This window comes from Pelecanus crispus, chromosome 23, assembly GCF_030463565.1.
Source record: "Pelecanus crispus isolate bPelCri1 chromosome 23, bPelCri1.pri, whole genome shotgun sequence".
Taxonomy (NCBI): Eukaryota; Metazoa; Chordata; class Aves; order Pelecaniformes; family Pelecanidae; genus Pelecanus; species Pelecanus crispus.
The window spans coordinates 303417-329735 of NC_134665.1; the positions used below are offsets into that span (position 1 = coordinate 303417).

General features: G+C 47.8%; 1 protein-coding gene across 1 annotated transcript; it reads right to left on the reverse strand.

The window, feature by feature from the left end:
• Positions 1–2693: 2693 nt before the first annotated feature.
• Positions 2694–16497, reverse strand: LOC142595801 (E3 ubiquitin-protein ligase RBBP6-like). Its single transcript, XM_075724652.1, has 14 exons — positions 16332–16497; positions 13915–14009; positions 13303–13316; positions 12183–12246; positions 10956–11000; positions 8484–8572; positions 8267–8363; positions 7283–7422; positions 6197–6369; positions 5361–5464; positions 4732–4926; positions 4573–4651; positions 4423–4480; positions 2694–3198 (listed from the first exon to the last, which is right to left on the reverse strand). Exons 1-14 carry the CDS (start codon positions 16495–16497, stop codon positions 2694–2696), a joined length of 1824 nt encoding a protein of 607 aa, XP_075580767.1.
• Positions 16498–26319: the final 9822 nt, after the last annotated feature.

The window sequence follows — 26319 nt, forward strand, 5'->3', positions numbered from 1 at the left end:
ATTGAAATAAATTAAGTAAAATAGTCGTAGTAGTATTAATAATAATAACAACATATGACCCCGTGTACCCGGGCTGCAGCCACATGCCATCCACATGACTGAAAGGGTCTCTCCTCTTTGCTCGCCAGCTCGTCCAGCTTCAAGTTCACTCGCGAATTGCACACACACAGCGCTCCAGCAGTACCTGGCCCTGGACACTCGGTGTTTCCAGCTGCTGGGTCCCCATGCCCTGTGCTCCCTTCTGCCACTGCAGCAGCCAGGCCTCTGCACCCACCCCCGCACCGGGTACACAGAGTGGGGCCACGCACAAAAGGATTTGGAATCGCCCTCCAAAAGAAGGTCGGACGGGCTGTGGGGATTAGGTGCAGGGCTCAGTCAAACCAGCAAACCAAGCAGCAGCTGGATCCTTGATCCCCACTCCTCTCCACTTTCCATGCTTGTACATCCCCCTCAGCTTCCTTGGCTCCTGCCTTTCTGCGCCCATGCCCCCTCCCAAACAAGGCACCTACCCCTGCTTATTTTTCCCCCTTCCTCCCACGTTTGCCACACCTGGGAACAGATGTGGTGTTTCAGGTGCTGTTAGCTAGGTCTTCTTGGACTTCCATGCCATTACTGATGGGGTTTCCTGGGTACTGCTGTCCCTGCCAGATTCCTCTCCCCAAAAAGACCCCAACTCCTCCTTCAATTTGCTGTCCAGCGTGGCCACCTCTCACATCCATCCCCCTTAACCACCTGCAAAATCTGGGGCTGCAACAGCAGAGTATCCACAGGAGACAAGCTGTCTGCTCTAAGGCCACCTTCTGTCTGCTCTGAGCAGATACTGGGCACCACCTTCAGGTCCATTCCAAAATCCAAAGCAGCCTTGAGCCAGTTGGTTTGGGGCCCAGCTCTGGTGCCCATGAAGCCATGCTACGCCTCAAGGGCCCTGAGAGCAGCTCTTCCACTTTCAGGCAGAGCCTGCCCTGCCATCCTAGGGACCAGGCTGCACTCGGCTGGGTGCCTCAGCTCTATCCCCACAAGCCAGGGTGGCAGCAGGAAGCTCCCGCACCTTGCACGCCCTTTGAGGCTGCCATTCTTCAAGCCACTGCTCTCTGCCCTCCAGGGACCCAGCCCTGCTCAGCAAATGCAACGCACGTGCCTGGCTCCCGCTTTTCTCCCGGGACTGCCCTGCACTCCAGCATGTGAGCAGCTGTAGCTGACACCCAGCTGCCCCACCAAGTCTCACTGATACCAATGATATCCTAGCTCTGGGAACGGACCCAGGCTTCCAGTTCAGCTTGGTTGTTTCTCACACTGCCTGCCCTGGGGTACAAGCATTTCAGATATGCTCCTGAGCCCTCCCTGCTCCCAGCAGCAGGGTAAATGTTTCCATCCTCAGGCGATGTATGCAACTTGGATACAACCCGAAGATAATACTGCAGAAGAATTGGGGAAAAAAAACCAGAAGAAGAAAAGACAAACCCCAAACCCAGAACTGACAGTCAATGTATTAACTCCCACTTCCAACAGAAGACTAAACAGAAACGAACACAGAGCAAGTGGGAAAGGGGACAGAAAATAGCAGGAAAAGGCTAATCTCACTGCTGCAGTGCTGCATATAAATTCCAGTGGTTTCCTAAAACCCAATGGCTTGGCTAAACTCAAAGTTCAGCCAGGAAGGATCACAGCTGTGCTTGATCGCGCTAAAACAACAGGCATGACTCTGCATTTCTGCAGCCTCTAAGGACAAACACCAACCAGAGATCCCTGCACTTACTGAAATAGTCATACTAAACCAAAAAGGATCCACTTGCTTGCTTTGGCTGCAGGAACAGCAGGACGGCAGCACAAATTTGCAAGTGCAGAATGACAGTGAACATAAAAGCAACACAATGAAGAAAAACGCAAAGCATAAGCTTTTGTGCGTCTTTTTTTTTTAAAAAAAATCTTCACTCATGTTAGTTTTGCTGCTTTGCTGTTCAACAAGAATTGGCAGGCTCTCCAGTGATTTATTCCTGCCACTCACAGATCCAGGTTCTGCTTCGAAGTTCATACAGGGATAAGTGTATGAAAAAAAAGAAACCAAACCAAAACCAAGACCAAACCCCCTCTCTGTAGACCAAGACCTTTAGAATAGCTTTAAGAATGCAGCTCATTGTGCCTCCAAGCCCAGAAGCACCTGAGGCTGCAGAGCTTTACAGGACTTGTAAAGAGAGATGCAAGGCTTCCACCCTGCCGACAGCCACCCACAGCCCAAATCAGGGACAGTCAGAGCAAACAAGAAGGGAATGGGTTTGCTTTCTCTTTCATTTACTTGAATTCCTTCTAACTAACTCTAAGTCTTCCCTCCCACTCCAGGATTTTTCCTTTGGTTTGATTTTTTTTTGAGACTTCTCTGTTCCCTTATGGTAAGATGCTACTTAGAAATGTAATACAGACATGCCAGGGAATAGACGAGGCTAAAAGAATCTTAACTTTATTTATGAGCGTGTGATTTGTGTTTATACACAAAGTATAACTAGTAAAGTATAGCTAGCAAACAAAGAGAAAAATAGCCATGCAACTGTCCATGTTCCAGAATGGCTTCTGCAACGCCCCCCTCCCCAAAAAGTACTCCCCTTCTAGCTTCCCAAGTGGGAACTACTCTTTACAGGTAGTATCAAAGTATTCTCATCCTTTTAAAAGGAAGATGTTCTAACACTGTCTGTGTCTGGCTACTCCTTCTTCACTTTTTTCACAGGAGGTTCCATGTGAGCAGATTTTTCATGATTGGTGTCGACCTTTCTCTCCCACGCGCTGTATCTTTCCTTTTCAGATGGATGTCGGAAGGCAGCAGATCTGCCATGGGGAGCTTTCTTATCGTATGGTGGAACTTCTCTGTGTCTGTTAGAATACCCCCTTTCTCCTTGCCCTTGAGGTGTTGTCCGTTTAGTGGGAGACCGGCCTCTAAATACTGGTGATCTTGACCGTGAACGGGATCTTCTGGATGGGGGTGACCTTGACCTTGACCTGTGAGAACCATGTACCCTTGACCTAGAATGAGAGTTGCCACTCTTCTCTCTGCGTCTTCTTGTATATGGTGGTGATCTTGAGTAGGAATGAGAACAGGAACGTCTATATGATCGAGAGGAGGAGCGAGTGCAGGAAGAACCAGATCTTGATTTGGAGTCGGTATATGAACTTCTAGAGTAAGATGAAGTACTGCAAGGAGACATGGACCTTAAAAAAACCACAACACAGAAAAGAATACTGAAGGTAAGTCAAAACAGTCATTCTTCCCAGGTTTTTTCCTCCCAAGTTTGGTTTGGGTTACTTTTTCCTCTCCATATGCTTACGTCAAAGCTTCTTTCAGTTGCTGACATGATGCTACTGCAAAGCGAAGAACTTGCTAACATGTAAGAGTTTCTGCTTACAAGACACAACAGCTGCTGCTTTGTTAGTGTAAGAACATCCAGGAAGGGTAAGGCTATTTCCACTCACTTCTATCACATGAACTACCACAGCTGTTGATTGGTTTCATGTGACTCAATGCCATTACTCCAGGAAAGGTCCTGAGAGCATGAACAACAGAGTTATTCAGACTCCTGCCCAAGTGATTTTGAGGAATAGAAAACATCAGCTACCCTGAGTTTTTTCTTCACAAGTTTTTCTTTTATTATTTTTTTTAAAGAAACATTATTTCACATTATTCCGCCTATGTCCATTAGCATCATTCCTCCTCTCAAAGTCCTTCACCAATTTAAGACTTCCTTAAACAAGCCTGATCTTTTAATTCCTACGAAAAGTTCAACAATGTCAACAGAATACTAGCGAAAGCCACCAGTTTGCAGTCCAGGTTAAAATCTCTCCATGTATCCTCCAGAAATAAACAAAAGAGGAAATGAAGACAATTTCTCTCACGTATCTCCTCCAAAGTGCTTTGAGGTCATGGTTACACTCAGAATAGGGAGACACAGAAAATCCAGCAACTACACTACTCAGTTTCCAGCCTCTCACGGCTGTCAGGAGGTGAAGGATGTCACTGCAGAGAAGCTTTAGGAAAAGAGACGCCTGTTCCTTAACAACGGCTGCCAAAGGACAACTATCGGTCAACCTGAATCTCTGCCAGAGCTGAGCTAGCAACCTACATGTGCAACTCCTATCACTGCTGATCCCTTGAGTCACCCAATCCACCTAACGAGAGAGGTGGAGTGGAACTCCTCCTGGTTCTTCCAGACAATCTGCTTCTCCTTTACGGACATGGAAAGCAGTTACCTGGAAAACGAATGCCTATGCTCTTCTTGAATCTTTTTATAGTTCATCAGTTCCTTAGCAAAAGCACGTGTAAACAGCGATCTGTGCATACTCAGTTCATTATAAACCAGCTGCTGTACAAGTCATGTGTTACGGCCTCGTTTAACAGGTTACAAGTGGTCATCTACTGAATTTCTGTAAAATACTCACAGTTCCCAACCTGCTCTGCCACCTGCTGAGCAAATTGTTTTGGCTCTCATTGGAAGATCTTGTGGAGTGGGGAGACAAAAAAGAAAAAAATCCATTCAGTTGGTCTGAAGATAATTCTTTTCAGGAAATCCTGAAGTTCTAGTTACTTACCAGCTGTGGGTATTGGTTGTCCTTGGGGGCCCAGAACACTTGCTACTGCGGGCTGCCTTTGAACAGGAACCTGGTAGCCCTTGTGAATAAATGCAAACAGTTGGAAAATAAGCTCTATGAAAATACAGGAATCAGCGCATATGTTGAAATAAAACTTACCTTCTCTTCCAACAGACTGCTGATTGACAGAGGGGAAGGTTTAGACAGTTGAGCGGCACTCACCAGAGCAGCAGGAGGGGTGACGGGCAGGTGTGGTGGTGGTGGTGGTGGTGGTGGTGGTGGTGGCTGTTGCTGCCGAATCTGGGTATGGAGCCTTTTTGTGTAGCCAGTTCCATTTTTGAAGTTGTTCACAGCCTAGAGGCAGAAAAACATTGACAAAAAGGTAATACGGAACTTCAGGAGATAAATGAACAAAAGCCTCCACAGAGTAAAATTGCTTTTGTGTTCTTATAAATGCTATCAACCGTAAAATAAATCGCCATACAGATAGATGAACACATCCCATTAGACACTGATATTAATGACTGGTGACTCAGAGTATCTGTATTTAAAGTACTTCAGTGTTAACACCAAATCTGAAAGCGAGGCAATCATCTTAAACAAAAGTGTGACCTGAATGTGCCAGGCTGTAAGCTTCTGTAACAACAGATCATGGATTTCAGAAGTAAATTTGGCCTTGTTCCATTTAGCCTTGCTTAAAGGAGATGTAAATTAGTATTTGCTTCCCTTTCACCTTTTCACAAACAGACTTGTCTTACAAACAGTTTACGTAAAAGGCATCATGGCACCTGGCGTAGGAACTTGTTGGCAATTAAAGAATCAGGCGAAACGTCTGTCTGGTGGCACGTTGGGCAGGTATGCTCCTCAGATTCCAGCAACGCTGTTCTAATGCCTGTGAATAATTAGAACCATCAAAACAGGTTTTAGCCAAAGTGAGGACATTAGTTGGCTTCTAATCAATTCTCAAAACACGTCTATGATTAATGGGTGAATGTGGTCTGGAATTGAGAGCATGAAGCTATAAAAGTTCAATAGTGTCACAAATGTCTCGTATGCAGCACACAACCGTACAGCTTTGATATTTCACTACTGTCACACCTGAAGATGTAGAGTAGGCTGTGTCCTGATGTTCCCACGAGTCTTTTTTCCACTCTCTAGTACAGCGAGAAGTCACCAACCTCCAGGTTAATGAATAAAACATGTCTCAAAAAACCATTTGTATGTTTGAGTTCTGAAGGTTTTAACCAGCTCTCCCATGGAGAAGAACGTGGATTAAATGCCTAACTGTCCCTTTGTTGCAGAGCACAGTCAGGCACCAGAGCTGGCTGTATAATTTTGTATGAGGGAAAGGGCTGTGGACAAACCAAATGCATTCCATATCCAATACTGTAATCACCTGCACAGTGATGCACTCTTCTCATACTCATCCTTTCCCATGTAAAGAGGACTTAACTAGATAGGTAAAAAGGGAAAAAAGCTTTCTGCCTTTTTTTTCCCCATTATACGGGAAGCATTCTTTCCTGTTCAGCATCTACGTAAGAAAGTAATTTTGTTATCTCCTATTTCTGCTTTCCGAAGATCAGATGTGATGTTTTGCATGAACAGACAGGGCAGTAACACTTACATTCGTCACAGTAACTGTTCCCACAGCAGGGAATAACAGCTGCATCTGTCATTAGATCTTTACAGATGAGACACAACAACTCCTCTGGAACAGGATCAGCTGAGGAGGAGGAGGAGGACGGCTCCGCTGGTAGGAAGGGAGGCTTTTCCTTCTTGCCTCTAGCATAAGCTTCCCTGGAGGCGGGGTGGGGAAGGAAAAAGGAAAGAGTTAAAGATGGGTAAAGGGAAACTTTTCCAAGCTTTGCATTTTACCAAAGGAAGAGAATAGATGGAATCCTTCTCACTCCCCATTAGCCTTCTAACATGTAGGCATTTCGTTTGAACTACTTTTCTGTAGCCACAGCACTAAAAGAGGGAGGGGCGGAAGAATTTTCCTTCTGCAGAACTCTCCCATTCATTGGATCAACTCAGAAACCAGCTCAGACTGGAAAAATAATTCCTTGACACCCAGAAATAAGGTGAAATGAATCCCACCTCTCCTTTGCCAGAGGGTAAGTGTAAATTGCAGGCTCAGGGTAAAGTTAGTCTCTGAGTAATTACGTTTGATTAATGGAGGAAGCCTGTGTTACAGCTTCTACAAAAGGAGATCCACAACAGAAAAACACAAGTGCTACCAAGTGCATTTGAAAGCAGCCACTCTTGTCAGCACACAGTAGTCTTTTCTTAGTTTATAGCCACAGGAAAACTTCAGTCTGTTTCACACATGGGATTGGATAAAAGTCAGGGGGGCAGGAAAGCTCAGTCCAACAGCTCTTTGTTACATTTTGCAGGAAGCCTTTGAAGCATAACCCAGAAGCAAAATGAGCGTTCACAGAGACCGACTCCGCTGTAAACACTACTGAAACGTTTTGCAGAAATACAGATTCTTAGCATACCGCAAGTTTCACCAACTTGCAGGGGCTGGAACAGAAGGACCGCCCTATTTTAATGGTAGAAAGTATCACAGATTTTAAGGGTAAACTACAATGACAATGCTTCCTCCCCCGTAATTCCAGATGCTGGCCAACTTGGTTGCATTGCCATGCAAACATTTACCCATGGTTTCTCTTATTACCTTTGTGGTCAGTCCAATTAATTCCCTACTTACGCATTAATAGCTGGTATTGCGTATTTTCCACTTTTCGTCAGCATAGCACCCTTGGCGTTGGGATCTTCCACCTCCACCATGAAACTCCTGGGAATTCCTGTGCTCTTTTTAATTCTGGGAACAGACTGAAATTGTTTGTCCTGTTAAGGAAAGAAATGCAGACATATCTCATCTCAGGACCCACACTTCAAATGACATTTCAAGGACTATTTGAAGCAGCAAAAGCCTTTAGTGCTCTCCTTGTACCCAGCGTAAGGGTTGCTCAACTAAAATACTTCTTTTCCTAAAAGAACAGAGCCAGGACGTTCAAAAGGCTTGAGCAGTGTTTTGAACTCATTTGACATTCTTTGGCTTAACTTCAGGTTCCTGAAGGGGGAAATACCCCTGCGCTCGCCATCCACTCGGAGAAGAGACACAAACCCGCTCCTCCTCCCCAGTGCAATTCAGCGCGAGAGCTCAGTTCGCTGCTCTGAATCACTCGCTGGGGAAACTTGTGTTCACCATCTCTAGATGAAGGCTGAATTCAGACCTCATGCATATGCATTCAGTGACGAACGTTCAATGGCATGAATACTCAACCAGAGGCTTGTGTACCTAAAACACGCACATAGTCACAAGATGGGGTCAACAGAAACATCTTGGGTTTAGATGGAATCCTGAAAGCTGTCTACAACCAGTCATTAAAAAGAGCTAAAACCAGAAACATTTCCAGTGATATTGAAATATACAAAAATGTGCGTGAAAGTCCACAGAGAAGGGTCTATGGACATATTTAATGTCTATGACCTTGAGAAAAGCCAATTTTACATTTGTAATTGCAGGTTTCCCTGGAAGTCTGAAGGGCTTTGCAACACTGCCAGGTAACCTCTGCGTTTCACCCCAAGACAAACAATTCTTAATAGGAGCGTTTCTGTATTGTTACGTGACTGCCAAGGTAAAAACAATGACAAACTACCAAACACCAGCAGTCCCCCACAATCTTACCCCATGTGTTGGGCAGTTCTTCCTATAGTGGCCAGGTTTTCCACAACGGAAGCAAGTGTAAGATGGTGGAGGTGGACCCAAGGCTTTCTTCAGGTAACTGAAAGATTTTGGGGAAAGAAAGAAAAAGGTATGCAAAGGTGTCTCTCTTGTTCCAACAAGCATCCTTTCAGCTTTTCCATCATCTTCAAAGAACAGATCCGACATCAGCAACACTCACTTGGATGGATCATATTCCTGGCAAGACTGTATCATCATCGCTGTTATTTTATCTTCCTCGGAAGCATCGGCTTCAGCCAGATTGGCAGTCTGTTTAACAGGTCAGGATTTGACACACGCATGAGAAACACAGTGAAGCCCCCACGGCCAAAGACCACAGCACTCACCCAGTCCCGTCAAGAGCAGCACAGTGCCAGCTGAGGCTGCACCAAAACAGCTACTCATATAAAACAGAGTTGTGCTGAAGATGTTCTGGGGACTCCTTACGCCCTTACGTGGGGGTTGGGTGCCTGGTAACCTGCTTGACAAGAGCATTCCTGGGCACCCAAAACCTTGGGCTCTGTCTGCACCTTACATAAAGGCTTGTGGAACCAGCCCCATTTTCTTCCACGTGGACTCAAGCTCCGCGTAGAAACAATTACACTGTCCAGTATTTTTGAACTGATATTAAGCTCCAGACTATGTGAAGGAGAAGATCTCCGCTGTACATTTAATTGAGAAAGATGTATGCCACTATCATGATTTACGTTTTGCAGCATTAAAAGGACACTCAACTTAGCAGTCAGGGAAGTTGGTTTCTGCTTGCTGAAACTGAGCTTCGGACACAGAAGCATGAAAAGGAATCAAGCTTTTTAGAATCCCTCAGCAAGACAAAGGATTCTTTTCAGTAGAAATGTCACCATCATGTGCTGTAGGCAGTCCAAACTGCATGTTCCCCCCTACTAACTTCTTCATAAACCTTACGCACAACTACGTCTTCAAATTCTTGAAGCCAGCTGCTTTTGTTTAACCAGTATTTGGTCAGATTTTTTTATTGCACGCTAGTCCAGACATAAGCAGGGACGAAGGGAGGGACTGTAAATGACTTGGACCTTCAAGCACCTATCTTTCAGATCAACAGCGCATGTTTTTGCTTTTAGATGCATTCATTCACAAAAGCAACCATCTAGTTTCAGTATTTTATTAAATGGTTGTTTCATATAGACAGTTTTTTTCTCAACTGTAACATCATTCACATCAACATCTGTCAAGTCATTCATATAGACAGTTTTTTCTCAACTGTAACATCATCCAGATCAACACCTATGAAGTCACTGCCATTAACATTTACAGACAACTTTACAGATACTTGACTAGTTTGTTTGAACCCAAACGGTTTACAGAACACTTCCAAAACACAAAATAACGCATCCTAGGAATAGACCAAAACTCAAATATGGCATTTAATACATAGGAATAACAAACCGGAAAACTTTTTACAACACATTGCCTCCATGCTAAGCCAGTCTGCACTCAGGAGGTCAGCGCAAGTAACAGTTCTGAGCTGCTTTATGTTATTTTCCTGTATTTTTCTTTAAATGTTCTCAAAAGCTGAAATGTCTACACCACTTGGACAATTTTTCACATTTCAGGGGAAAACTTCACATGAGTTTACAGAATCAAGGACACATTTAGGCACAGCACTAATGGAGTCCAATTTCTTCTGGTGGATACCTTCCAAACTAATTTTTTTTTTTTTTTTTTTTGGCCAAAGGTACACAGTGTAATTTCTGCAGTGAGTGAGGGAAGAAGTTAGGAGTGGGAAGAGATTTCTCTTTCTTGGAAATGAACTCCAGCCTTTATTTTCAGAAGAAAGAAGCAGATCCTCTGCACTAGGCCCGGCCTTCTCTCATCTTTGTCACTCGAAAGACCACTCATTCCATTGGCTAGCACTACGCCTTTGCACAACGTGCAATCACTAGTGCAACCACCAGGCAAAGCTACACATTGTTGAGCACAGAACGCAAGCAGTTCCACAGCAAAACACGGCACTGCAACAGTTTCAGAAGGTCACATCTGCTAATATGCCACACATACACATTGGCATATTCCTATAAACAGTCAGGTACATTTACACAATTGACGCAGCCTGCGCTCAAACAAATTAGATTGTGCTGTGCACTGTAGATGTACTACGATGTATGAAACTCTGCAGCATTCACAGAACGGAACTGTAACTATCGTGACTAGAAACTCAAAAATAGCCACGCAATCGTCCATGTTCCAGAAACGCTTCTCGTTTGGCTGTTGCAACCCGCCCTGAAATGTCCATAACTTACAGACCATATAATTCTTCTCTGAAAGTTGTGTTAGTTTCCAACACAACATGAATGAAACGTATGAAAAACGGTAAACAGCTTCTGCAGTGCTGCTTCTTTGTGTCTTGAAGGTGAGTAATATGGCAACATTACGTTGAGGCTGATAAGGTACTCCCCTTCTATCTTCCCAGACTGGCAACTACTCTTTACAGGACAGTATCAAAATACGCACATATTTTACAGTTAAAATAAATACTTTTAAATTAGTAAAATCTAAATTAAAGTTCTGTTCACATTACAAGAGTTATCCAGCTATAGATCACCGTATAAGATTTAAAAATACAAAGCAAACACTTTTGGTTTTAAGCATTTGACAAGAATAGATCTAGATATACCTTAATGAGCTGGGCCAGAGAAATAGATCCAGAAGAGTCATTGATCTGTGCACAAAACATTAAACACATATTCAAGTTCTACAATCAAAACACAGCAATAGTTCACCTCTACTGCAGTCTGAAAGGCTGCACCATATCCTCTGAGTGTCACTGAAAGAGGCATTTCCAACCCAGTGTAATCGGCATTTGTTCAAAAAAGCGTCCAAACCTGTGACAGCTCCAGAGTGCCTCTGTGGTTAATGAGAAGAAACCAAACTCACCAAACCCGCCTGAGATCAACTTACTGCTCCAGACTATCTCAGAGAGGGACCCTTGTCAAATGCTCACAACTGCTTAAGAGTCACAGGGGTAAGGAAGCTGCCAATTTGCAGCTAAAAAGGGATTTCTGAGAATAAATTGCAGCCACACTCCTCCCTCCCAGCTCCCTACGGAAGGGCTTGCAGGAATGAAGTCCTCAGGCCACTGGTTTGTAATGGACTGCTGTGTTTGTTGAGAACTAAGACTGGAGGGCACTTTTTCCACAAGGAAAAAGGGGAACTCTTCGCTTGCTCCTTTTCCAGTATACTCAATTCTGTTACGCCACAAGCAGCAGTGAAGCTCACACCAGTAAAACCTTAGCAGAAAGACACTCGAATCACTGCTTATTATGCCTGAAGTTGTTCAAAAGCATAGAGTAACATTTCACAATGTAAACTGAACGGCTCTCCTCAAGGGGTCACTAACTGGATCAGAAGAGAGATTAAAAGCCTTCCGTGGAAAACGCTCTTGTCCTTTAGTGCCTAACGCAGTGGAAGAATTCAAGGCAGCAGTTTTTAGCAGACTCTGGGAAAAAAGATCTCTACATGCAGAAAAAGATTCCTCACTCCAGTTCATCATTCCTTCTCCATATGTTTAGCATCATATGGTGGTACACTAAAGACAGGCTTAACCTCTGCGAAATTGAAGCAGCATCCAACCCTGAAGTCACCCAGCTCCAAAAGCATACTGCAGGCAGAGGTTAGGACAAATGACAGGGATTTCACCCACAAATGCACCAGGCTCTAGCCTTGTGCCAAAATTTAAAAAAATACTTAATTTTGTTTGAGAAGGAACCATCACTACAGGAAACTTATTTTCAGTGTACTTTGTAAAGTATTCAGTGACTTACTGGAAAATTAATACAAAGCTACATTGTTTAGAATTAAGTGCAGTGTGTAGAATAAAGTGTGAGATTGTGTTTTTACGTACTGGTTTTGATGGTCCACTCACTGGCTCCGTTCGACTTCTGGAAGAGAAATGGAGGTGATCAGAACTTAAAATAGAGCCCGTACCTCCTGAAGATGAGGAAGTACAAGGAAATGCTTGAGATCACCACACAGGGGTTTCTTCGCACATTCTCCTTCAAGAACAAACTGCAAGGCGAGTAACGCATTTTCAAGGCCTCTCCACCATCACAGCATGCATTCATCATTCCCAAACATTAACCACTCTACCAGCAGTTTCTGCAATGTTTCCAGCTGGAGGAATCAAAAGCTAATCTGCACGGCTAATTTTCAACGTTACAACAGCAGTGCCATTCTTTCCTTGTCCCCACACACAGGGATTTAGTTGAGCTTTGATGCCAGCAGCATCTGTCCTCTCACTTTAGGGCAGCATTACAATACCAGGAGAGGGTGCCACCCAACCAGAAACGGAGGATGCATTCACAAGGCAGCACTGAGCATCCATCCTTCAATTAACCCCCAAAACAAGGCCATGTTTATAAGCACAACGCCGTGGCGTCCAGAATTACTCAGTAGTGCCTGAAAGCACTGCAACAACTGCTGCAGTAATGTGCCCAAAGTTTACATGCAGAGCCACACAAATTCAGGGTTTTTTTGCTTGCAAGTGCTTCATGGGCACCAGGATGCTGCTGTACTGTCTGTTCGAGACACACTGTAACTCATCAGTATACTTTATTTATGGGGAACCCACATCAGAAGGACATGGCAAAACCACAAGCTAATAACACCTACTAACTGTGGTGGAGAGGTCTATCTTTAAGAAGGCTGGAAAACGTGACCATTCAAACAGTGCTAATGCAGCTGATACACAACTGGACTGTGTGAATACAGAAATGACAGCAATGATGCTGTAGGCAGGATGGCATTTGAGTGGCTGTCATTTTAATCAATACACCCAGTTATCTGCCCTCCTTAAATCTTGGGAATACAGAACTAAAACCTGGAGCACAGATGTCAGCTTAGGGTAAAAACAGATGTAGAAAGAGAACTAGCAACAGTTGGCAATGTGCTAAACTGCTTCCTGCGTTTCAGGTTTGGAAAGGATTATCTATTCCTTCATTGTACTCGCTCAAAAGGCAATACACTTTGGGACAGTGTTCTTTTTCTCTTGCCTGAAACGGACGCTGTCTTTAGGAAACTGATACAAATCCCTTATGAATGGAACTTCTTGTTTGCATGGTTCGCCAGCTGGCAACCCTTGCTCTTTCCTCTACAGCTAGGATGCAAAACCCCAGACCTGGGGCATAAGAATACCTGCCATATCCCACCCTCCCTCCCCCAAAGGCAAGAAAGACTCAAACCCCAACAATCAGACTCTTCTGACATGGGAACAAATTCCGAGTTGACACTACAATGCCTATCTCTCTTCACTATAAAAGCAATAGAAGCAAGAAGATTTAATAATGACCACTCAGGTAGAGGAAACAGCACCTACAACTTGGGTCTCAGCAAAATCAAGCCCAAGAAGAAGCCCAAGAGAATCATCTTAAAAGTTACCATTACTCCAGTTCAAACCCCATGTCCCAGTCGACTTTGGGACAGATACATTACAATCTACCTCATGACAACCAAAATTAACAGCACCTTTAACAACAAAGATGCAATCGGAATGCCTCTGTAAACTAATATCCACAAAACCAGCTAACACACTGAAAGCCCTAACAAAGGGTACAATGCTGTATGGATACTTACACAACATAGGTTTTGCTGGTGCCTTTGACTCCTCCAGCAGGGATTCTTCGAACGATCACTGATGAGTTCTTTGGAATCAGCGCATTAGCATCTGTGTATTCTGAAAACAACACAAATACAGAACAAAACAGTATTCAGTTTGTAAGAATGTCTATTACTACGTAATGACATAGCACTTCAGGCAATCCCTTCACAGGGATGAAAGCAAAGCTTTCTATGTAACACTGCGCTTTTATCGTCTCAACACACTAACGGGACATTCCTAGAAGTCTTCAGGTTTGATAATCACACACAAGCAGCAAAATCTTTTCCATTCATTTAAAACAGTTTGAATGCCAGCAGCACACTGGTCTCCAAGGTCACTCAGGACTGACAGAACACAGAAGACAGCCTGCCATCTGCACTAAGACCAGGTCAGGTCCCAGCTGGGTTTGTTGTTTGGTTGTTGGTTTGTTGTCTCTTGCCTGAGAAGCAGAATAGCACATGCTCCAAGGGGTTGGAGTCAGAATGTTACAGGGCAGGAAAGAGCACTCAGGAATCCTGAGCTCTGCAGTTCACAGTTCTTCCACAACATTGTGAGAACATCCATTCTAAAAGACAGGTCAAGAAGTTCAGATCAAATTAAGAGGGGGAGGCAAGCTGAAATGCATCGTTCCTGAGTGCAGGCTTTTTGAAGGGAATTCTGCCTTTATAGAACACGCCTCTAGAGGAAGCATGGAAGAGGACACCCCTGCCCCCCCGACATTCAAAATAGGTCTCAACCATCCAGTTTGCCTTCCCAGATCTTCAAAACAGTCCATCATATCATTTTTTTCCAGTCATATTTAAAATCCTCTTTACTTCTAGTGAGTTTAAGCATCTACATCTGATGAATAAAAACTGAAATTCATGGTTATGCATTTCAAGCAAAAATTTGGCATTCGTATACATTACACTGAAATGTATTCTCTAGCTTTGCTCTGAAAACCACGGGGGGATTTTTGCATTTTCACATGGGAAACACCCTTAGGAAAGCTTCAGGAAGCACCTGTGTCACTAATAGACCAAGTTGAAAATTTTAGACTCCTTTTACTCCTTGTCAAAGGGCAACACAACCGACCTAGAGGAGGATCTGCTCACTGGTGAACAAGAGGGATGCTCTTTAAAGCATAACAGATACTCCTTCTTTAACCTCACCTTTAGGGAACACCACGCTTAACAGAACCTAGGGAAGCAGACACTTTTTCTTCACCGGATTCTGATTACGTATGGAAACAAAGCAACACACTTTGTAAAACTGGTATGATGTACATTAGAGTAACACTTTACGGGGGAACATCTTTATGAGCATCACTTTTTCTTCTAAAACTTTGCTTTCTGTTCCTTACCTGCTATAAGAAAAGCCACATGTTCGGCCTATCTCAAAACATTTTTTCTCCTGGGGATAAGAATTGGGCTCCATCACATTTAGGACCATCCATCAGTCTGGTTTTAAGGCTCTGTTTGACACAGACCCAACCATTCCAGTAGTGACGCCAGCCAGTTGGCCACTCAGCCTGCTGGCATGTGTGAAGCTGACAGTACCTTAGCAACCCAAGACAACATTCACAGACCCTTCTGCAGCAAAGCCCTTCAGGCAAAGTAGCCATTTTTCAAAAGCTCTTGACAATTTCATTCAACAGTAGTAGAAAAATACAAGACTCCTGAAATGGATCTCTACCTACGCGTGCCATGCAATCCAATGGCATTCCTAGGACCCCTAACAGTGTGCTCTTAAGTCTCTTCACAGACATTCTCCTGAACACAGTTTAAATATCTTGTCGTGGTTTAACCCCAGTCGGCAACTAAGCACCACACAGCCACTTGCTCACCCTCCCCCCACACCCCGTGGGGATGGGGGAGAGAATTGGGGGGGGAAAAAAGGTAAAAACCATGGGTTGAGATAACAGCAGTTTAATAGGACAGCAGAGGAAGAGAAATAGTAATACCGCTTCTACTAATGATAAAAGAACATACAAAGCACAAAGTGATGCACAACGCAGTTGCTCACCACCCGACGACCGATGCCCAGCCCGTCCCCGAGCAGCGATCGCTGCCCCCCAGCCAACTCCCCCCACTTTCTATACTGAGCATGACGCCCTATGGTATGGAACAGCCCTCCGGCCAGTTTGGGTCAACTCTCCCAGCTCTGCCCCCTCACAGCTTCTTCTGCACCCGGCAGAGCATGGGAAGCAGAAAAGTCCTTGACTGCCACAAACACTCCTGAGCAACAACTACAACATCAGTGTGCTATCAACATTATTCTCATGCTAAATCCAAACCACAGCACCACACCAGCTACTAGGGAGAAAACCAACTCTGGCCCAGACAAAACCAGGACACATCTGCAGATAAACAGGCAGCTTTAGGTGCCCAAGGCCCCGCGCCCGCCGCCCCCACGCACCTTCGTTGGTCTGGGCGTTGCTGATCTGCAGGTCGCAGTTGGCCGCCTTCAGCTTCTCACGGCCCATGATCTGGCGCTTGAGGTCGCAGAGGGGGATGTGGAGGCCGCTGAAGGTGACCGTATCATAGCTCAGCTGGGAGGAGAACTTGTAGTGGACGCACGACATGCTCCTCCTCGCAGCCCGGCCGGGCGGCCACACGATGGGGAGAGGCCCCCGCGGCCCCGGCTCCTCCTCCGCTCCCTCTCTCGCACGCAGCGCTCCCAGGCCCGACCGCTCGCTACGGCCACTCGGGCGCCCGGCCTCAGCGTTCCGCCCAGGGCTTTCCTGGACGACAAGTGCACGGGCTGCCGCCAGCGCCTCACCTCACCCAGCGCATTATGACAAAAGGCGCGCGTCATGGGGGCACGGCGGCCCCGCCCTCTTCCTCCTAACCCTGAGCTCTCCCTAAAGGCAATCGCCATTCCTCCACACATTCCTCCAAACCTTCCCATCTACCACATCCACTGAGCGGGCAAGGGAGATTCTCCAGAAGCCCTTACGTGAAACCCATTCGAATAAGCCATCACGCTGGCCATTTCTTCCTGGAGGGAGTTCATCCGGCCCTGCACGCTGCCAGACAATGTGGATGTTCGCAGAGAGATTCACTTGCTGTTCTGCAGGAAGCCACAATCAAACTAAAGGTAATGGTACTTGGCTGCCACTACGGGCCTAGAGGATCCTGATGCTCTGAGCCATCTCCTCTGGGTCCCAACCTCACTGGTTTACCTGAACAGCCCAATCCGGCACATGCTAACCCTTGCACAGGAAATCATTTGCATCATTCAGACTCCTTTGAAGATCAGACTGCCCTATTTGCACAACTACCAGGGCAATATTGGATAGGTGAAGAAAGGGCATTCCAGGATTTACCCTCCACCTGAGCTGAAAAGTGGATTCTAAGTGCAATAATACCGCCCACACAGGTTAGAACCAGCATCTCTTCTGCCTCTGGAGCTCCCAGCTACTGATAGCTATGGGAAAAAGTGTTACAGCCCTCTGATGGCACGTGGCACTACGTTCCCCCTGTCTGTAACAGCTTTTATCCCACGCTTAGGGGTTGCAAAACTAGAGCGAGCTATTGCAAATGTGTCAAGAGAATTAGAAAAAGCCATTAATGAAACCGCAGAGAGTATTACAGCCCTACAGGAAGAAATCAACTTATCACCACAAATGGTAACACAGAATCGATTAGCCCGAGACCACCTTTTAGCAGCACAGGACAGAGTGCTCAGTGGAATAAGCTCATTTCCCTGCTCTCTCCAACCCACAAACCCTTTAAAACCCCCACTGTCAGCCTGTCGTTTTTCTCACGTTGACAGGAGAAAAGGGCATATGGAAAGCCGCTTCTAAACGGGGAATCCCTTCATCTATCACCGACTCCCAGGCACCCAACCAACCACGTTGTGATGACCCCATCACAGAGAATTAACAGGAGGACAAACAGGAGGAGGAGAAGAAGAAGGAAGACAAACAGGATGAACTGATGGACAGCAGGAGGAGGAGGAAGGGGATGAAGGGGACAAGGAACACAGAAAGAGAATGAGAACAAGGAGGAACAAGACACTGAACAGGAGGAGGAGGACAAACATGAGGAGCGAGAGGAGGAGAAAGAAGAGGTGGAGGAGGAACACGAGGAACAGTCAGAAAAGGAACAGGTGGCACCAGGAGCAGGAGGAAGAATAGGAAGAGAAGAAGGAGGAGCAGGAGGAGGAGCAGAAGATAGGGGAACTAGACACAAAACAGGAGGAGGAGGAGGACAAACATGAGAAAGAAGAGGAAAAAAGAGGAGGAAGAGGAGAAGGACAAGAAGGAGGAGGTAGAGGGGCAGGAAGAGGAGGAGGAGGAAGGAAAAGGAGAAGGAGAATGAAGAGGAATGGGACGATGATGAGGAGGAAGATGAAGAGAAGGAAGAGGAGGATGACATACAGGATGAACAGACGAACAGAACAAAGAGGAGGCAGTGGAGGAGGTGGGGGAGAAAGAGAAGAAGAAGGAGGAGAAACAAGAAGAAGAAGGTGAGCAAGAGGATGAAAAAGAGAATAAGGACATTTAACAGGAGAAGGAGGATTAGGATGAAGTTGTGGAGGAGGAGTGGGAGGAAGGGGGAGGAAGAGGAGGAGGATGAGGACAACTACAGCAATGACAAACAGGAGGACAGAGAGGAGGAGGAGAAGAAGGGTAAAAGGATGACAATGAAGAGGAGTAGGAACAGGAGGTGGAGGAAGACGATCGGGAGGAGGAAGAGGGGGAGGAGAGGAGGAAGTACTGCGAGCTGAATGTTGCAAGGCACACATACAGCAACGTACAATGAGAGATTACAAATAAACGTACTTGGTAACAAGTCCCCATGGTCACCTTTGCTCCCTTTTTCCCTTCCAGGTGACACCAGCAAGCCCCAGGCACCTGCAGCCATTCGCCGTACACAACTCCCCTGATGCTGGATATCGGATACACGTTTCATAAAACAACGTACCCACAGAGATTTTGGCTGTTCACCTGGAGCTGGGGGGAAGGTGCGTGCGTGGGCGAGGATGATCTGCTTTATCCCTTTAATTTTTACACCTCAGCAAAAACACTGCAAGATTCGGACTAGAGGACAGCACTGAAATCAAAGGGTAAGCAAACAAGAAGGCTCCAACTGCACATTGCCACCCGATTGCCTTACACAGAACACACTTTGGATCCTGACTGCTCACTTCACCCTGGAATAGTCCCATTCCTCATCTGAAAGCTCCTGCGTGCCTGGCCGAGCACAGACACAATCCACACTGACAGCAAGCAGAGCTCAACCCTGCACTTGCCTTGGCCACGTTTCCTTGGAAAACCTCTTTGCTGGGTTCTTTGAAAACCTGTAACCGCAAGAACCAGGAAGAAACCCTCCCTGACAGCTTGACTGGAACTTCCCAGCTGTGGTAAAACCATCCGCCCTCGGCACCCCCATTTCACAAGAGCCAGCAACACAGCCTGGGTGGGGGGAAAGGCACAAATCAGACCTCGGGGACGAGAGATGAGCACAAGCATCTGCCAAGGGAGCTGCATCCAAGCAGGAACGCTCCCCACTCCCAGGAGGGAGAAACAACTTCCGCTCCTCCAAATCCCCATTTATCAAAGGCTGTCAACAGAGATGGGGCTGTCCATGAGCACGAGACCCACAGGAAGGACAGAAGACAGCAAAGGCACCTGGTCTGACCCCACCACAGCATGCCTGCTCCAAAGCTGGCAGCCTCCTGTCGCAGAGGAGGCAACTCTGCCTTCCCCTGCCCTGCTGCCATCAAACATCGGTCTCCAGATGTCAGGGCTCGGGCTGGCGACACTTGGGGTAGCAGCAGGAACGCCTTGGCCTGTGTGCAAAGTGTTCCCAGAGCTTTCTGCTGGCATCTGCACAGCTCACGGCCCAGGACAGAAGTGTCTGTGACCGCCACGTGCTTTTCAGTTTGCCTTCCCAGACCAAGCCAAGCTGTGATACAGGAGCTCTGCTCCTCCCTGTCTCCCAGGGAAAGCTAGAAATGGCATTATCGCCATCGAGCTCCCATGGGATATAAAGAAAGCTCGTCAGGCAGTGGTTACGTCATGCTGCGCAGGCTTTGAACTAGCTCGGGTGAAAAAGCTGACCAGCACATTGCGGTACATAAGAAAAGCTCCTATGTAAAGATGGCTTCAAAGACATGCGCAAGAGAACTTGACCGACCGTGACCTCGCCTATACAAGTGGCTCTACTGTTAGAAGAAACCAGACGGAAACCAGCTGAAAGCAGCAAAGTTGCACCAAAAGAGTGCCAACTCAGCTAAGAAATATGCATTAAGTGTTCTTGCACAGGGCTTCATGTGAACAAATACTCAAAAGTGAATGCTAACAGGCCACCTCATGGCCAAAGCCAAGAGCTTTTTTAGACTGTAAAAACAAATACGTGAGTAGCCTTAAGACTGCATATAAGGAATCAAGAACTGTAACATGGCGTCCTTCCTGGGCTCCCAGCCGAGAGGCACCTTTATGGCCAGCAATAAAAAGGGATTTCAGGTAGTCTATACGTCTGCTGCCTTCTTTCCTGTACCCACACATGAACTGAAAGAGAAGTGCAAGCAAATCCATTCTGGTAAAAGTTCAGGTCCACATGTAAACAGCCAGAACTCTGAATGGCTACACTGACTCAGATATTTCTTTTATCTTCCTTTGATAGGTAACTAAGCACATTCCCTCCTACCCACAGCCTGTCCTCCCAGCCTCACAGCTCTCCTACATAAGAAATATAAGCTACAGAAGCTACAAAAGAAAAAATAACCTGCTTTGGTGAACACCAAAACACGCATGACTTTCTCAAACTCTTCATCGCCCCATCTGAGGGTCAAGGGACAGCATCTCCTAAAGGCTCACTCACAGGCACTGCCCTGAAACCCCCCACCGCTTCTCTACTAGTGCACAAAGAGATGAGGAAGACTTTCATCTTTAACTCTATGCAGACAATTTCTGAAATTAGACAAGTCATTTTTAACGAGAATAAGCCCTTTGCCTTGCATCTGGCAACCAACAGGGACGTGGACCCAGCAGCACAGAGCAGTGCCATGCGCAAACCACCACCCTACCCACAGGGAAAGACAGACAAGTCAGATGGGGCACCCAATATCGCCAAAAAATGGCTCTTCACATCAGTTCTCTCTGTCATCAGCTTAGTCCTTTCAGGCAGACACAGAAACCCAAAGTGAGTTCTTCTTCTTTTCCTGAAGTAGACTTTTAAGTAGATATTGCCAAAGAATGCAAGAACAACCAAAAAAAGTTAAAGCAGGTCTCCCGTTAAGTCCACTACCCCTCACAAAACAGACAAGTGGCTTCAAGAGATGCCTGCAAAGAAACCGCCAATGGAAGAGAACCCTGATAACTCCCGTACAAGCGGTCAATGTGGAAATGGGAAATGGCAGCACTGACCCTTCTCCCACTCCTCCTACCAGCTCTTCGCCAGCCACGTGAAGATGCAAAACCAAGGATGTTGGAATCAGATCTGACAAGAAATTCACCCCCCACTATCCAAAACGATCAAGAAATCTATCTGAAATACAGATTCACATCCACTAGCATGGATGATGAACCTCGCCCTAAGCACACGCTGTGCCTTGAGACAGGAGCTAAGGACTGCATGCAGTCACCACCACGAGCAGGCGTTCAAACCTGAAGCATCCACAACACCCACACAAACCTCCACCATTTTGTCAGCAATGCTTCAAGTCACACGAAACTCAGCCTAGGACTTGACAAAATGTCACTAAAATTAATGACAGCAGCCTCTTTGCAGGTTGCTCACTCAAAAGCAAAAACCAGAAAGCCACGTACCCTTGGGGAAACCCTTGTCCTTCTGTGCGGCTGGTGTCTTCCCAGGGCTCTTCCTCAAGGCACGAGAAATGACCATGCATTTGGAAGTCCACACAAGCTCAGAAGCACACTTAGTCCTCTGCCAGTCATTACCCATGGGCCAGAAGCCCTCTCACCCCTCCCCAGAACTGCCCGTTAGTCGCTGGCAGTCATGCTCCATGGACCACATGGACCTCCCTGCCCACCTACCTACCAACACAGCTACCGACTCACCAGAAATGAGGCAGACCGCACCAGAAGGGACACTGCCTGACATGAAGTAGACATATTACACCAGAAATGACGCTTTCAAGACAGAAAACACAGCACAATCCACCAGAACAGCAAAAAACAACCAGAAGAAACATCGCACACAAACCAAACGCCCCTTTCCAAACCCTAAAAAGGCAAACAAGCTGAAAAAAAGGACTCGCCACAAAAAAAGACCACACAGAACACAGGATAAGGCAAAAACAACCTAACCCCAAGAGCCCAGGGCCAACAAACCCAGATTCTCTCCATAACAGTAAGATGCTTTATCTGTAACTCACTTAAACTCTGGCATACCATAACCCTGTCACCCCATAACCCTAGCACATTGTAGCCCTACAATACCAGAAAACGGAACACAAACTCCCTGGAGATCTCCACCAGGGCCTTCACGTGGCCCTGGATCTCGGACATCACAGCTTTGAAGTGGGAGTGAGACAGAGCCACCAGGACATCACCACCATCCATCTTCACACCCTGGAAAAGTGCCCAGCTTAAACGCCCCTGGGGAGAAAGGCTGAGGCACTCGGAGACTTTGACCTGGCCAGCCATGACCACGGGGCTTCAGCTCATCGTTTCTGTGCCACAGCCACCAGGCAGATGACCCCGTCCTCCCCGCAAGACCCCTTGGGGCAGCCGTGGCTGCTCTGGGGGCCTCCAAGAGAACCAGCTCACCTGGGCTGCTCTGCGGCCACCGCGCGCCTTGGCTGTCAGGCGGGTCTCAGCGCGGCTCTGCAATCCGCTGTCACCTCCCTGCAGGACGCTCTCCAGCACACGGGACGTCTCCGCTTGCTCACCCTGGGGACAAAGAGCAAAAGAGAGCGATGGCGTTTGCTTTGTCCCCATTCCCAGGATGCCATAAGAGAGACCTGCCACCCCCAAATCACACGCTGGGTGCTGTGGACACAGCGTACAAGCTGCAGACATGGGTCAGGATGGCTGTGGGGAGCAGGCAAGACATTCTGCGGTGCCCCGGCCCTGGCAGAAAGCAGAGATGGAGAGAACAGCGGGGGAAGCCCAGGGCGGACGGCGCTGGGGCCCGGCAGGGTGCAGCGCCCACAGAAATGCCCGGCTCCTTCAGCCTTGGCCCCGGGGCTGCAGCACGGGGACAGCACCGGCTGCGACTTTGCTGGGAAAAGCCAGGCAGGGGGGACCCTCACACCCCACACGGGTACCCAGACCTGGGATTTGACAACCGGTCCCTCTGCCCATCGCCACCATGGCATCCAGAAAGCAGCGCCGCTGGCCCTGCCGTGGTCCTGAGCCATCTCTCCATGGACGAGTCTTTAACCAGCAGGCCTGAAGAGAGGAGAAATTGTCCCCCATTAACCCCTGCTCAAGGTTTTGCAGGCAGGAGGGTTTTTTGAGATGCCTGGTGCTGCTGCTCCTGGAGAGTGCTCAAGAAACAGGGCAGCTGCCTGTACCTGCAGGCAGGCGGTGGAGTGTGCACAGCGGGAGCGAGCGGTGGTTTGTGCGGCTGTTGAATGCATTCAGGCTTGAAATGTGGCCAGCCTGGTACGCCTGCTACCTTCTTCCTTGCAGGTTGTCTTTAGAGCCTAAATAGTATTATTTTGAAAGCAAAACCAACAAGCAAACCAAGAAAAAAAAATTAAGTTGGGCAGTTGTTTTCCTCCCAGCTGGGCTTTTCTCCCCACTCCTGGCCACCCTGCAAGGTGATGCCAATATTAGGGTGCAGGATTAGGCCCAAGGGCAGGCCTTTTGCAGGCAGCACATTTCTTTATCAAAGGCTGTCAACAGAGGTGGGGCCGACCATGAGCACGAGACCCACGTGCAGGCCTGGGGACAGCAAAGGCACCTGCTCTGTCCCCACCACAGCACGCCCGCTCCACAGCCTGCAGCCCTCTCTTGGAGAGGAGGCCACTCCGCCTTCCCCTGCCCTGCGCACATCAGACACCCACCTCCAGCTCTCAGGGCGCGGGCTGGCGACCCTCGGGGCAGCAGCAGGAGCCGCTCGGACCCTGCCTGTGGCCTTGGCCCTGGGGCTGAGCACTCGGGGCTGGGCTGGGGAGCTGGGCCATGCTGGGGCCCAGGGCACTGAGGGCTCCAGGTCCCTGTCCCCAGGCCCACCCGCACGCGGAGATTCCTGCTCCTGCTCCTCCTTCTCCTTCTCCTTCTCCTTCTCCTTCTCCTTCTCCTTCTCCTTCTCCTTCTCCTCCTTCTCCTCCTTCTCCTCCTCCTCCTCCTCTTTCTCCTCCTCCTCCCACTCCCCCCCCCCATTTCTCCTCAGGCTGCTCGGCCTCTGCCCCCTCCGGCCCCGCCCCAGGCTGCCTGGGACTGACAGGCCGCCTCCGGCTCCGCTCATTGGCTCAGCTGTGGCCAATGGCGTGGCTGTTGCCAGGCGGGCACAGGCAGCCCGCGCCTCTCCTCCCAGGGCTGCCCTGCGCCCGCTGCCCCCCAGCCCGCAGCGGCTCCTCAGCCCGCCGGGACACTGGGCCTGCGGAGAGACGGCCTGCGAGAAGGGCCATGGCCCTGGGGCTGTTCTCTCAGCAGCGCAAGGGCTGTGCACAGCCCTGCCCTCCCTCAGGGCTCTGCTGGGGGCTGGGCCTGCCCGGGGAGGGAGCTGCCCGGGAATTGCTCTGGGCCCCAAGGCTTTCCCAAAATGCAGGCCTGTCTGTGCTGCCAGCCCCAGCCCTGGGCAGGGGGAGCTGCGTGACGGGAGCCGCTGATTTGACTTTCTGGGCAGATGATGGAGTAGGCAGACACAGGCTGTAAGCCTGGGCTGGTCTGTACCTGCAGAGCTGTGGGCTGAGCTATTCTGCCTCTGAAGGCTGGAGAGATACGGGCTGTGGGCAGAGTTACTGTTTGCCAGTTAGCATTTCTTTTGGGGTCCTGTGACGGTGATGGTAAGGTCGCCAGCCTGCAGCTCTGTGGCAGTTAAAACTATCACTGAAGGAGTTTTGATGGTGGATGCTGTTCTGTGTGTTTCATTTTCAATAATTGTTTCACTGAGCTGGAATTATTTCTGTGCGATTAGGTGACGGGGATCTTCTTGCAGTGGTCTTCTGCTTCTGGAGCACGTCCTGACAGCCTTTGTCATGCAGAGCTTTCCCATCTGTTCCCGAGAGGAGTGATGGCCATGATGTGGAGCAACTCCTGTGAGTAGTGGCTTCACCAGTAAGCTTGGATTTAGTGGATCCCCATGGACAAATGGATGCAGCAGGTGCTCCATCCAAGAACTTTGATGTGCTGACGCTCTAGAGTGAATTTGGAGGTGTTTCCTCCTCCTCTTCCTCTTCCCTGTTCTTCCTCCTCCTTTTCCTTCTCCTCCTGCTCCTCCTCGTCTGGTTTTTTGTCATAGTCGTCGTCCTCCTCCTGCTGTTCTTCTTCCTCCTCCTGTTGTTCCTCCTACTGCTGTTCCTCCTCCCGTTCTTCCTCCTCCTCCCTCCTCCTCCTTCTCTTCCTTCTCCTCCTCCTCTTCCTCTTCTTGCTGTTCTTCCTTCTCCTCTTGTTCTTCCTCTGACTCCTGTTCTTCAGCCTCCTTGTCATCCTCCACCTCTTCTTCCTCTTCCTCATTCTCCTCTTTCCCCTCTGTCTCCTCATATGCCTCTGCATGTTTATCCTCTGCATGTTCATTGTCTTCCTCGTCTTCTTGTTCTTCATAGTCCTTCTCCTGATACCCCTCCTTCTCCTCCTCCTCCTCCAACTCATCCTCCTCCTATTCCCTTCTGTTTTTCTTCCTCTGCTTCCTCTTTCTCTGTTGTTCTGTTTACTCTCCTGGTCTTACCCTCCTCCTGCTGTTCCTTCTGTTCTTTTTCCAGCTTCTCCTCTTCTTCTACTTCCTCCTCTTCCTTCTCCTTCCTCCTTCCTCCTCCTCTTCTTCTCCTACCTCATATTCCTCTTTTTCTTCCTCCTCTTCATCATCCTGTTCTTCCTCTTCTTCCTTCTCCTCCTACTCTTCTTAATTTTATTCCTCTTATTCCTCCTCTTCCTTTCCTTCTTCCTCTTCCCCCTTATCCTCCTGTCGCCATCCTCCTTTCTTTCTTCTCCTTTTTCTCATCCTGCTCTTCCTCTTCTTACGCCTCTTCCTTTTCCTATTTCTTCTCCTCCTGTTCCTCCTCCACCTCCTCTTCTTCCTCCTCTTGCTCATTTCTCATCTTTCTCCTCCTCATTGTTCCTTTTCATCCTTGTCCTATCTTTTCATCCTCCTTATCCTCATCTTCCTTCTTGTGTTCCTCCTTCTCCTCCTCCTCCTCCTTCATGTTTTCCTCCAGTTTCTCCTCATCCATCTCCTCCCATCGCTGGAGGTATCTAAAAGCCATGTAGAGGTGGCGCTTAGGGACCTGCTTTAGTGGTGCCTTGGCAGTGCTAGGTTAACAG

Bases quoted from the DNA above. Each gene is read 5' to 3' on its own strand.
- LOC142595801 (XM_075724652.1), bottom strand. From the start codon at position 16,497: ATGTCGTGCGTCCACTACAAGTTCTCCTCCCAGCTGAGCTATGATACG. The intron at 5,465-6,196 runs GTAAGTGTTACT...AATTATTCACAG, and splicing joins GAACAGTTACTGTGACGAAT to GCATTAGAACAGCGTTGCTG. The intron at 4,927-5,360 runs GTGCCATGATGC...TTCTGCCTCTAG, and splicing joins CCAACAAGTTCCTACGCCAG to GCTGTGAACAACTTCAAAAA.